The sequence below is a fragment of the Podarcis bocagei genome (assembly GCF_964188305.1).
Source record: "Podarcis bocagei genome assembly, chromosome: 2".
Lineage (NCBI taxonomy): Eukaryota > Metazoa > Chordata > Lepidosauria > Squamata > Lacertidae > Podarcis > Podarcis bocagei.
In genome coordinates, this window is record NC_138126.1 from 98,009,170 (window position 1) to 98,022,366 (window position 13,197).

General features: G+C 40.3%; 1 protein-coding gene across 2 annotated transcripts in view; it reads right to left on the reverse strand.

The window, feature by feature from the left end:
* The window catches only part of SAP30BP (SAP30 binding protein), a 31,504-nt gene that overhangs the window by 15,286 nt on the left and 3,021 nt on the right, over positions 1-13,197 (reverse strand). Inside the window, exon 3 of one of the 2 annotated variants that reach the window (XM_081185119.1) lies at positions 10,794-10,841. The exons of the other annotated variant lie outside the window; for it this stretch is intronic. Coding sequence (XP_081041245.1) covers positions 10,794-10,841 — 48 coding nt within the window. The remainder of the gene's footprint in view (positions 1-10,793; positions 10,842-13,197) is intronic. 2 annotated transcript variants of the gene reach the window in all.

The following is a 13,197-nucleotide window of genomic DNA, read 5'->3' on the forward strand; positions in this document are numbered from 1 at the left end:
AGGATTCTTTGGGGGAAGTCATGTGCTTTGAATGTATGGTTTGTGCGCAGCTGTAGACTTCACAGCCTTGGGGTATATCTGAGGCACTCGTCACAATGAAGTAAACAGGCCCTGCTGAGTAATCAACCATCAAGTGCTCACTTTGCCCAGAGGATATGAATCCTGCTTACTGCAGAGTGAGGTGTGCCCAGTGCTTCATGACTGAACTAGCTCAATGCTGTTTTCATGCCTCTCATTACTACATGGAATCATTTTAGAACATTAAGTAAATCACAGTAAATCAGAGCCATGGTGTCTCTTGTCCTGGAGGTAGTATTTAACCATCAAAACGAGCAGCTAGATACCCGTATGCTCCATGAATCTGTCAAATCCATTTTTAATGCCACCTAAGTTGGTGGCCATTGCTAAATTTTGCAGAAGTAAATGCCATAGTTTAGCTATATGCTGTGTGAAGCGTTACTTCCTGAATCTCCCACTATTAAGCAAATGAGCACCTCTATTATGCTCCCCCTTATTCACACCGCCCAATGAATTTAAAAGCTCCAAACTTTTCTTCACAGAGAAGTTGTTCCAGGACCCTAGTCACTTTGGTTGCTGCTTCCTGCATCTCTTTCAGTTCTACAACAGCCTTCCTGAGATGTGTGGACCAGAGCTGTACACTGCTTCCCTCTTAAATGAGTGGACAGTCAAATCTAGACCATTGCAATATATCGTCCAACTCAGAAGCACTTGCAGCAGAATCAAGTTGTGCCTTCATCAAGGCAAGAGTGTTTTTCCTTCTTTTTCACACATGGCTCTAGCAGCTAAGTCTCCTAGGTTTCAAGCCTCATGAAACCTGTATCCCTGGGCCAAATAAGACTATCAAAATTTATGTAATACATGGAATAATAAATGCTATTGTACATACTGAGTGTGTGGCAGTAGCAGAGATGAATGATCCTATGAATCATGGGATAGCTCTGTCGGTAGAGTATGAGAGTCTTAATCTCTGGGTTGTGGGTTCAAGCCCTACATTGGACAGAAGATTCCTGCATTGCAGAGGGTTGGACTAGATGACCCTTGTGGTCCCTTTGCAACTCTACAGTTCTATGATTCTATGGACTTCACAAGGTGCAGATATTATAATGTGAAAGACTTAAACAGCACTTTCCCCAGACTTGGCTCCGATTTTTCGGTATAAAAGTTGATCTGTCATATAAAAAGGGAAAGCACTGTTTTATTCAGATGTACAAAATATGAGAGAGTATTAGTGCAGAGTAGGACTGAGAATGTCATTAAAATGACTACAGTGAATATCAGAAGAGGACGGTTTTTAAATTACTACTTTCAAATTTCCAAATTTCTCTGAGATAGAGGTATCACAAACCTAGGGACACAAATGGAACCCACGGCTATATGTGAACACCCTCAGCACAATGAAAGGTCATGCAAATGTTAGGGTGTCATCAGTCATTTTTGGATCTCAGGAGCAGTACAGAACAAGACAATCTTTTGTTATCGTAACCTTGAGCTCTGGAATGTTGTGGGTGTCTGATGGGAGAACGGGTTAAGTTAAACGTATACTTCTTCTAAACATGCTATGCTGTCAACCACTCTAATCAATTCAGTTTGCAAATAAAGGCTGGGTTATTCGGCCGCTGGCTACCTTGCATCATCAGGAAAATATCCCAAACAGACAGTAAGAACAGCCAACCTTTTGCACTTTTGTAAACCAAGGTCAATCATAGCACTTCTGTCCTACCTGATAACTGATATGGCATGACAGCAAGGCCAGAGCAATCAATAAAAGCTGCTTTGCACTTTAGATGACAGGACCTTCCAGAAACAGTACAGGTTGTACATGCTGCCCAAGATTTCTAGTGGTAGTGGTGACTCATTGCAAGCTTTAGGTCAAACGGATCAAGTTTGAAGTTGTGTGCTCCTACTATATGTTTGCTACTGGAAAGCAACCAAAAAACCTTCCCCAAAACACAAGCAGCTCAATAATGGTCTGGTTCACATTAACACTAAATCATGGTTTAGCACGATCATGACCAAAGTCTCAATCCTATCCTCCACCTGCCTCTCCTCTTATATTGTTTTGTTTCACTTCCTGGCTTGTCCCAACATATGAAGCAAAGAGGCAACTTCAAACTATGGATTATGAATCTGGTTTATTTCAAAACTAACCTGGATTTGTTTTAACCCACCAACTCTGCTTTGTAGTCAAGGACAAGCCAAGATTCATGGAAAGTGAAGCCAAATGTTGCAGGAATACAGGAGGAGAGGAGGGTGGGAGCCTGCAGCATTGCTTGGACTCGTTCCAGCTCTTGCACTAAAACATGACCTGGTGTTATGTGCAACCTGGATCATTTCCTTCTTCATAGTCAGCCTTGACTATCTCATCTTTAGGATATTGGAGTTACTGAAAAATGCCGCTTGTCACAGAATGGCAGTTTAAGTTTCTCTTTGCAATTATGAGCTATCACAACTTTTAAATACACTGATTCCCAGTAAGTTAAATATCACCTGCAAGTTCAGGTTATAGAGCATGTGTGCAGAACATCTGCATGGTAGTCCATAACAGTAATTCTAGACAAAGGAATTTATTATGCACCTGACAGTACCAAATCTGTAACTAAGCTATTAATTCAAGCTATCCCAACATATTAATACTATCAATTCTGAAACACTTAGTTTTTTTCATTTTTAAGCTAGCTATATTTATGAAGCTGAGATGGCTGAAGGAAGAGGCTTGGACTCAAAGCCACATCCTCCAGTATTAGGGATTTAAACAGCTTTCTCTGCAGAAGGGCTCCCTATAACCAACAATCAGCTGGTTGATTGTTACAGTGAACTCCTTCAAAGGCAAGCTCCAAGCACCAATTAGCTGACTGGTGTTGAAAACATGTCTTCAAAGGATCAGTAGTTACAGCAACTGCTTTAGAACATGAACAGATATCTATCACCTGAAATTATGACAATAGGTGATTGACAAGTGGGTGGTCTCACCAACCTATCAAATGTGGCCCACAGGGAGTCGTACAGCTTTCTGCACTTTCCCACATGAACAGGAGAAACAGGACAGGAGTTCTAGATAATGATAATGGCAATATTTGTCATTCACACAGTTCTTTGCTAAGTCACCAGGAGATGTTCTTCAGACTATCCAGCAAATTTTCTATTAAAAGATATGCTTGCAATAATAAAAAATGTTAAAAAGTTAAAAAGTATAATCTACATATTCAGAACTTGATTGGTTAAAAGGCAACATCTATACAAGATGAGGAACATATATAAAGGCCTGTAAGCAGCTAATGTTCTCAACCTGTCAGACTTCTTGGCTTTAATGTATATGTAAAATTTGCTTTACACATATACAATTTAATAACAGATTATTACTTCAGAGGAAGGGCAAGAACCCCCAATCCAATCTAGAAATCCACCAGGATTCAGGAAACAAACATGCAAGGTGAGAATTGCATGACAAACTATTTTCTTCTATTGAAAATTATATGGCATACATTAACTTCAATACATTGTGCCAATTTAAGTCTGCATGGAGCTGTGGGAGAGTAAAAGCAGGAAGTTTTCCTGTCCAACAATGAGGGTGGGAGGAAAAATACTGGGAGAAGGCCCAAAACAAACCACACTTCCCATGGATGTATCCTGTTTGCCAGCTTCGTGACAAGCCCGTAGGACAAATGCCAAACTTAAGATGAGAAACTATTTTTTTTTTCTGGGGGGAAATATTAGGAAGCTGAGCAGGTTACATTGTGGATTCTGCTAAAGGTAAAGGGAGAAATTCATGTATACCTCTGTAAATAAACCCCTTTTTCCAGATTCCTGCATGACAACTATATTTATTTTGCGGAGGCGAGAACAAAAAAAATATTATCCCAGCTGCAAACAGGAAGGAACATCAATATATGAAGAGTCAACTCCTCAGATTGTAATCTTTTCAATCTTAACATAACAGAAAGCAGATGTCTTTAATTTTGCCTTTTATCTTTAAGCTATATTAACACTGTATAAATCCACTGAACTAGTACGGCAGGCACCCAAACAAACAACATTTGGCAAACCAGAAGTCAACTGAATCATGAAAGTGTTTTTAAACACACAAGAGTCCTTAAATACCCTAACACTGAATGTCAGGTCCAGTCACCTGCCATCAACCACTAGCTTTTTTCAGGACTTAAGTTTACCCCAAAGTTGTTGAGCTTCAGAGCTGAAAGCAGCTACAGAAATTGCGGCTCATCATTTCCGTCCCCCCAATGAACATTTTACTAAGATTTTCTAAATAAGCTGCATATGACGTTTCTACTATACAATTACCAACAACATCCCCTCCCTGTACCCTGCTTGATTTGTTTGTCTTGTTCAACATCTAGACTAAGGAAGAGTTTATTTGCTGGCCCACTGTTTAGATACCTCAGTTGGTTAGAGTGTGGTGCTAACAATACCAAGGTTGCAAGTTTGATCCCTGTAAGGGACCAGCTGCACATTCCTATATAGCAGGGGGCTGGACTACATAATCCTCAAGATCCCTTCCAACTCTAAGATTCTATGAGATACTTTCTGGCTTTTAGTCAGAAAATGGTATGCCACAATTGAATTTTGTTAAGTATGTTTAGGAACATTCATAATTAAGAATTGTAGGTTTTTACTGTCTTGCTCAGGCAGGGTGCCAACACTACAGTTCCCCAGGGTTTCTCAATTTTCAGCTAGTTGCTATTAATGCTTCATGCAGCATGCTCTCCATATCTTGAACAGAAATCCCACTCACTAGTAATGTACAGTATTTGAACAGCTACTAGTGGCTGGCTTAAACAGAAAAGGAAAAGCACCTCTCCTTAGGAAGCACTAGAGGGGGTCAGCAAACTTTTTCAGCAGGGGGCCAGTCTACTGTCCCTCAGACCTTATGGGGGGCCAGACTATATTGGGGGGGGGGAATGAACAAATTCCTATGCCCCACAAATAACCCAGAGATGTATTTTAAATAAAAGCATACATTCTTCTCATAAAAAACACCAGGCAGACCCCACAAATAACCCAGAGATGCATTTGAAATAAAAGGACACATTCTACTCATGTAAAAACACGCTGATTCCCAGACTGTCTGCGGGCCGGATTTAAAAGCCGATTAGGCCTTAGTTTGCCTACCCATGCACTAGAGAGCCTCTTTGGATTAAAAAAGCAACTGAATTCATCCCAAGACCTTTTCTCACAAGAGGCACTCACCTCTATGGTACTTTTGCTTAGTGGCATGTGGATGAACACACTCATGGTCTGACAAGTCTCAATTTGCCCTGTGAACAGCCATTTCCTGCAGAGAGGTAACTTTTTTGATGACGTGAGATGCGGAAACTGACTAGATGCAGTGTTCACTTTTAACCTGGGTCCTAAGATAGGTTTTGACATGCTTAATATACAAAATGGCTTTGGTTTTTTTAAAATGCTAGAATGTCAACAGTCAAGAAATAGCAACGAAAGAGCAGTGCCCATCTAGCTCAAGTCATCAGGTCTCTCAGTAAGGGGCATTTGGGAAGGGTAGTTTTTTTTTCTTCTGGCAGCTAACACAATCTAAAATACCCTTCCCTCCCATTTGAAAGTCACACCACACCCATGTCAACAATCTGTGGTATTCAACACTTGAGGGAGTCAGGGGTTTGTTGCAGCTTGCACTCCTGCTGTGGGAAGAACAAGCAGACACGTAATGGACATGTCTCATCTTCCAAACAGCTAACCAAAGCTGTTCTACAAAGGTCCTAGGAAGTTTCATTCCCTCATTCACTTTTAACTGGGCAGAAAGAAGTAATGAAGGAGACAGAGACTTTGTTCTGGGTTTCCTTTTTTTTGCTCATGTTTGGATTAACCATTAAACCCACTACATTAGGCTTAGATGCATGAGGGACAACCATATGTTACTTTCTAGACCAGACACCAACTAGGTTTTGCTAAGAGGGTTACTCTGAGAAGCAAATGCTTGTGCCAAGGTGGTAACCCTACTCCCACAAATGACCTGCTAGAAAGTTCTACTAGTACATCTCCTATTTCCACCTATACCCCTCTTGCATCTGGATTGGTAGCTGGTAGGATAATTTGACTCAGAGACTGGCAGTTGGTGATCCCTATAGCCTATCAGTGGTTTTCTAACCTTGACTCACAATAGACAGTGCATGACTCACACTGTGCCCCTCATTCCTCTTGGCATTTTAAGTAACGATCTGAATACCTCTTCCTGTTAAAGACCAGGGGTGGCAATTTATGATACATTATTTGCAGACTTTAGTCCTTGGCACAGGATCCGACAACAGAATAAAGGATTCTAGAGAATCTTCGCTCTTTCCAAAGGGCAAGAGACAGTTCAAACCTCTTGCCTTTTTGTCAAAGATCATGACTGTACTATACAAAAGCAGCATGCCATTGGGAATGGGGGTGAAGAGGAGAGAGGGTATGGTAACAACCTGATCTTTCACATCTTACACTGAACTCCCACCAGAGCTAAAGCCAAATATCAAAGTTACAGTGAGAAGTCAGCATGGCTTCTTAGAGTATCACTGGAAGTAATGTTCAGGAAAAAGTATTCTGGTGTTGCAAATGCAACACTGTTTAAATTTAGAACTCTAACATGGCAGCATTCTAACCAAATCTGGAAAGGGGCATAAAGAGAAGGAGCTCCTCAAAGGAGTTTAAGTGTTTTAAAGCACACAAGCAAGTGTCAAAGGCTCACTTGAAAAGGGCAGGGCACTGTGTATTAACTTGCTCATATCAGCATAAGTCAGATTAGTAATCATGGGCAAAGTTAATTATTCCTCTGTGAACATTACCTGGATGACTTAAGCAGAAGGAATGGTCTCACTTGTTACCTCTTGTAGTTTACCTATATTCAAACTTAGAAACAGAATCCCTGAGGAGAGTCCTCTGCAAGACATACACTTTAAGGTGCATATTCTGCTATTACCTTTTTAGATTTTTTTATTCAATGCATTCAGTGACTGGAATTCTTTTAGAAGTCTAACTGGGACAATTTATTTAAAAAGGAGAGGTGGAAACAAATTGCTGTCCTTATACTCATGAAGATTCCACTTCCAAGGACCCACTGAAAATCAGCTCCGGGTGGTAGACCCTCCAGAACAGAATGGAAGGTAGCACAGAGAGTTGCAGGATGAACAGTAAAAAAATCAACTCCTTTTCTCTTCCACTAGTTGAAGCCTCAGCTGGATTAAAACCCCTTTCACAAAGCAACAACTGGATTACACCCAGGGAAGTGTTGCATTGGCACAATTCATTTAATACTTTAAATAAATGATAATACTTACTGAGGGTCAAGCAAACATTCATGAAAAAGTATATAGTCTTTATGGCTGTAAAAGCAAACTTGAAATTATGAGGAAAGTCTTAAATGCCAGAGGGAAAGTGTTTCTTCTAGGGGAGCTTCAGAACTCAGCAAAGCTCATTTCCCCTTTCTATGACCAAAAGAAGTATGCAAAATAAGTAACTGTATGCAAGTTTCTTAATTAGCCCAGGATACACTAGTAGCAAAGTACAGCTTTTCTTTCCAAGATATCAAAACTCTCTATCGTTATATGGAGCATGCACACCATCTATTCAAGCGCCTGGAAAATACTTTACTTCCTTGATACAAAGATTTCCAGAGCTAAGGAAACATAGCAGGATTTTTTGAGGGGTAAAATAAGTCTGGAACTTGCCTTTTAATGCTACCCACCTTCCTGACCTTTGAACCCTAGTTTGCATTTATCCACAGGTCATTGTCACTGCTATTCTGGGGAAGGAAGGGCCACAGGGAAAAGGGAACCAGGGAGCATATCACAGCATTTTGTCATAGGCATTTGGCCACTGTGAGAACATTTAGAAACCAGATGGGCCTTAGGCCTGATTCAGCAAGACTCTTCTTATTCATTATGAGAGAAATTACATATGCAATTTTCTTCCTGAAAAGATTGATAATTGGGCATTTCCACCATACATGAATAAAGTCAGCCCCATTACTGGCCATACACCCAACACTTACTACCCTTATCTGGACAGATTTAGCCAATATGGAATTACCATCGTTTTTCGTGTATAAGACACCCCCATGTATAAGACGCCCCCTATTTTTGGGGACTCAGATTTAAGAAAATCCACCATTGGCACTATCCGTGTATAAGATGCCCCCTAATTTTTGACATTATTTTTTAGGGGGGAAGCCTAGTACACGGAAAAATATGGTCTATGCCACTAATAAAGCAGTTTGTAATATCTAGGGAGAAGATGGTTCTTTAACACCCCCAGATTGACATAATGGATGTTATACAGCAATTGTAGTTTATTACTGCTGCATTTTTTTACTGTATCAAGGTAATATTGTCAAAGGAATTGTGACATCTTTCTGCTCTATCCAGAGCCTCTTTTTTAAAAAGACTCTGGCCTACTTTAACTAGCCTTGCCCTGGGGCTTAAGAGGAAATCACTGTTTGACATCAATGTCTGAACTTGAAAAGCTTACTGGAACATACTGTTCACATATGCAATGTGGCTGTAAAGTCTTCTGTCAAGTTTCAACTATATTATCTATAGCAACATCGACAAGAGCAGCACAAGTCCCAAAAATGAAAGAATACTGTGGTAGCCTTTTATGAACACACAGCAGCTTAATACAACCTATAATAGCTTAACTTTGAAAAACCCACCTGGAAGAACAGTGACACCTTCTGGTGTACTACTGAACAGACAGCGTGATTCTGAATATAAGGAAGGGCTCTCCACCCTGTTAAGAGATTTAAGTTGTACTGCATAACAGATAATCAGGTAACCAGCCCAGAAAGTGTTATGATGTAACTACAGGACAAGAAGGAACTCAAAGGCCACACACAGCGCTCCACATCCACAAAGTATAAAAAGTGGCATTTGATTCAGTGAGGGGCTATGACAGGAAGAGAAAAACAGTATTGCACCACCACATTACACAGAATGTAGGAGGCCAAACAAGACCATTTAAACGGCCTGTTTGTACATATGAAGTAGTTTTGGAATGTGGTACACAGCATTTAATATTTGCTCGGCACATTTTGCCCTTGGCTATCGGCCACTTGCGACCAAGTGAAGATTCCTGGGTGCCAGGATGGCATCTGAAATCACCACCTGCAGGTGCATCCCTGGGGATCCTTGGGTCTTGATTGCTTTCACACACTAGCAACACATCCTGCATAATTATATTCGTTATATTTGATCTGCACAATCAGAATGAATTTCAGGGACCAAAAAATTGTGGGGGGGGGGAGAGACTTTTGAGCCATCAGGCCCTCAAATGGCAACTAGGCATTCCCTTTTGATGACTGTAACCCTGGTTTAAAGAGCCATTTGGCGCCCAGCTTATATATCTGAGTTTCTAACACTGCTAGTATGGCATAACTTGGATGCTTCCATACATTCAATGTAGTATCTATATGGCACATGTAGTGCAGCACATGCTTTGTCATGCAAAAGGTCCCAGGTTCCATTCCTGGCCCTCCAGAAAAAATGAAAAACCCTACTTAAATTAGTGGATAGCTGGAAAGAAGCTTGCCCAAGGCTCTGGAGAACTACTGACAGAGCAGACAACACCATGCTAGACTATTATGTAAATGAGCAGCTTTATATAAAAAAATAAATCACAAAATAAACTTAAGAGTTTATGTGGAAAAGATTACATTAGTGTACCATCAGTATAGTTTACCTAGTCAGCATAAAGTTTAGCATGTCAATGCAAGGAATGCCCAAGATTCTGGCCACAGCACAATTCAACATACAATGATAGCTGCTGATCACACTGACACAGCACAGACACTGCTAAATGATGGTCAGAAGACAGGAAGCATACTGTGAAACTGCTCCTGCTTTTCCTTTCCTTGGTTTGCTCTAACATTTTCACCAAGGTTAGTACAAACCAGCAGGCTTGTATCAGGGTCTGCAAATCAGGGTCTGCAAAACTTTGCTTGGCATCTACATACTGCAGTGCTACACTTGGAGCAAAATTGGAAAAGATAAGCAAATTCATACAGGAGAGAGGAGGAAGGGGGGAACACATGTCAGTGGCACCCTCTTAGTCTACTCTGCAGCACTTAATTATTTACAACAACTCCCCACCCCCGTGCCAAAAATCAGTTGCTATGACCAAATCCCCAGTGTCGTGCACTGGGGCGAGACAGTTTGAGCATATTACACCAATCCTGGCCCAACTGCACTGGCTGCCGATTATTTTTTGGGCCCAATCTGGTTTTGACCTATAAAGTCTTAAACAGCTCAGGACTGCAATACCTGAAGGACCACCTCTCCCCCATATAAACCATCCCGGAATCTGCATTCATCTTCATGTGGTTCCTCCACATTAGGTCTGGAGGGTGGCAACACGAGAACTTTCTGGGCAGCATGGCTCACCACATACTCCAGTATTTATTAAACATAAGGCAGTATTAAACACTGTATAGATTTCAAATAAGTACACATGTACTCTTAGAAAAATACGCTTGCACATGGCAAGAAGCAATCTGATCATTCACAATATGTTCGTTGAATGGACTAGGTTTTCAGCCAATAGCCATCAGAACCCATGCAAAATATTTCTTAATGTAGTGAGTTACCTAATTTGTTCTGGAAAGCCATTTTAGTAGCCTTTCAAAATCTGGGCTATTTCTAAGTGTTTCAAGAGTTCCTTCCCACAGACCCCACAACAAGATTTTGCACCAGCTTGTCAACAATATGAGAGGCAAATGATGAACTAATCATGCTATGTACACTGTATTCCCATCATAACACTCTTCCAAATACCTTTAGGTCATCAGCCTCAGGTTTTTCAGTCTCTGAATCGTCATCTTCCTATAAAACAAAGAATTTACAGGATTAAGCTTTAAAGAGTGGGCTCAGCAAGTTCTTGCACGTGTAGCAAGGGACTTGCATTAAATAGCCCAGCTTCACCTTTGCATTCAGCTGAGCTGTTCTTGCAATACTTTTCCCTCCCTCTGATAAAACATCAATTCAGATAAAATATGACATTAACAAGACATCTCTACATCTAATCGAACAGGTGTCGGTATAGATTCCAAATGCCCATATAACATTTGATTTGTCGAAAAACAGACAACAAAAAAGCCAGCACAGATAGGAAAAGAAATTTGTGTCAAGCGGAAATTATTCACTGCCACTCTTTTATACCAAGACAGTTCATAAAGAGCGAACAAACATGAGATCTAAACACGCTAGCAATTATTAACACCTCTCTGATTTTGTGACCTCCAAAACACAGTGTATGCTCACTGAGTCTGAACTGGCAGTGACTGACCAAGAACAAGACATTGGGGCTGCAGTGGATAGCTTGGTGAAAACATCAATCCAGTGTGTGACAGCTGAGAAGATGATGAATACTATGTTAGGAATCATCAGTAAAGGGACTGAACACGGAACTGCCGATATCAAAATGCCATTCATTATATGGTGCAACCACGCTGAGAAACCAGTGTACTGTTCTGGTTGTGTTATCTCAAAAAAGATATTAGAAAAGTAAAGAAGGGGGGTGGGGCGGGAACATCACCAAGGGGATGGAGGAAAGGTTACAACATATGGGACTTTTTAGTCTAGAGAAAAGGTGAAAAAGAAGTTGATAAAATGATGCATAGTATGGATAGATAGAGATAGATACAGAGAAGATTTTTTGCCCTCTCTTATGACACTAGAACTTGTGGATGAAGCTGAATTTTAGAAGAGTCAGGACAATACTTTTTCACACAGTGCATACCTAAACAATGGAACTCGCTCCCACATCCCCAGTGATAGCTACCAGTTTGGATGGCTTTAGAAAATTAGACAAATTAATGGAGGATAAGGCTATGTTCTACCTCCAGTGTCAGATGCACTAGGCCTCTGAATACCAGTTCAGAGGAATCTCAGGTTAGGAGAGTGCTGTTGCACTCAGGTTCTGATGGTGGGCTTCCTATAGGCATCTAGTTGACCACTGTGTTGGACAAGATGGTCCTTTGGCCCATTCCAGCAGGCTCTTCTTATGCTCTTAAGCCAACAAAATCCACACCTCTGAAGAGGACAACCCAAATTGTTGGTGAAGAAGAAATCAATGTGGGAATGGGGAAGACAGTATTTAAGAAGATCAGCATACCAGTATTGCCTTAAAGTTACATTACCAATCTGTTGGTTCTGATAATTGCTAAAGAACAATTCAATGAAGTCCCAAAGTTTCCATTCTCTTTCAGCAGCAGAGACCAAAATTATTACCACACTCATTTTGTGCATCTTTTTACAATTGATGTAGACCTAGCAGGCTCTCTATGAGACTTGTATACTGAACAATTGCCATTTCACAGACACCAAAACAAAAATCAACCATGACTATAAAAAGGTAGTTCTCCCTCATCCCATTCCCAGGAAAAAGGATTGCTTAAGTTTTAACAAGAACAAAAGCTTAGCTACTGTATTGTGTAGAACATTAAATAATAATTCTACTCAATACAAACATGCTTTGTTCTCAGGTAAAATAATACCAATTATAGGCACTGTTATTCAAGCTAAAGCGAATACCATACAGAAAAATAGGGAATTAGATCATAGTCTGAAAAACTGTCCTCAAGATATTTACTTTTTAATGTGTTTGGTTCTAAGGATGTTGTTAATTTTTATTTCTGAACAATATACATATGCAAAGTTGTCATCGGACAAAAGGAACACGTATGCAGACAGGAAGCCACATATACTATAGTACTTTGCTTCTTGCAAACTAGTAAAAACAAACAGAAATGCACATGACTTCTGTTGGAAAAGGCTGTGAAATGTTCATCACAGTAACCTCTTACAAAATGCCATCTGAGTGTCTGCTCTAGCAATTTTACAGATAATGATAAGCACAATGCTAAAAAATTGGGAGACCAATCTTAACCCAGCAAGAAATTGTTACTGCAAAACAACTGGAGCAAATTGTCCTCTCCCTCTGACAGGTTACAGAGAATGAAATTTATACAGTTACAACCCGACACACACAAACCAGGTATATGACAAGGCATTTCAAATGTCTGTCATGCTAATATTGCCAACATCATCAAGCAACTATTTTAATATAAACTGTATTGTAGATTCCCTCCTGCCCCACTTCATCTTCTTGTGTACTAGACATTTCTCACACAGTGCAGGAGGTGGAATTTACTACCATAATAAAAGATATGGTGTAAAG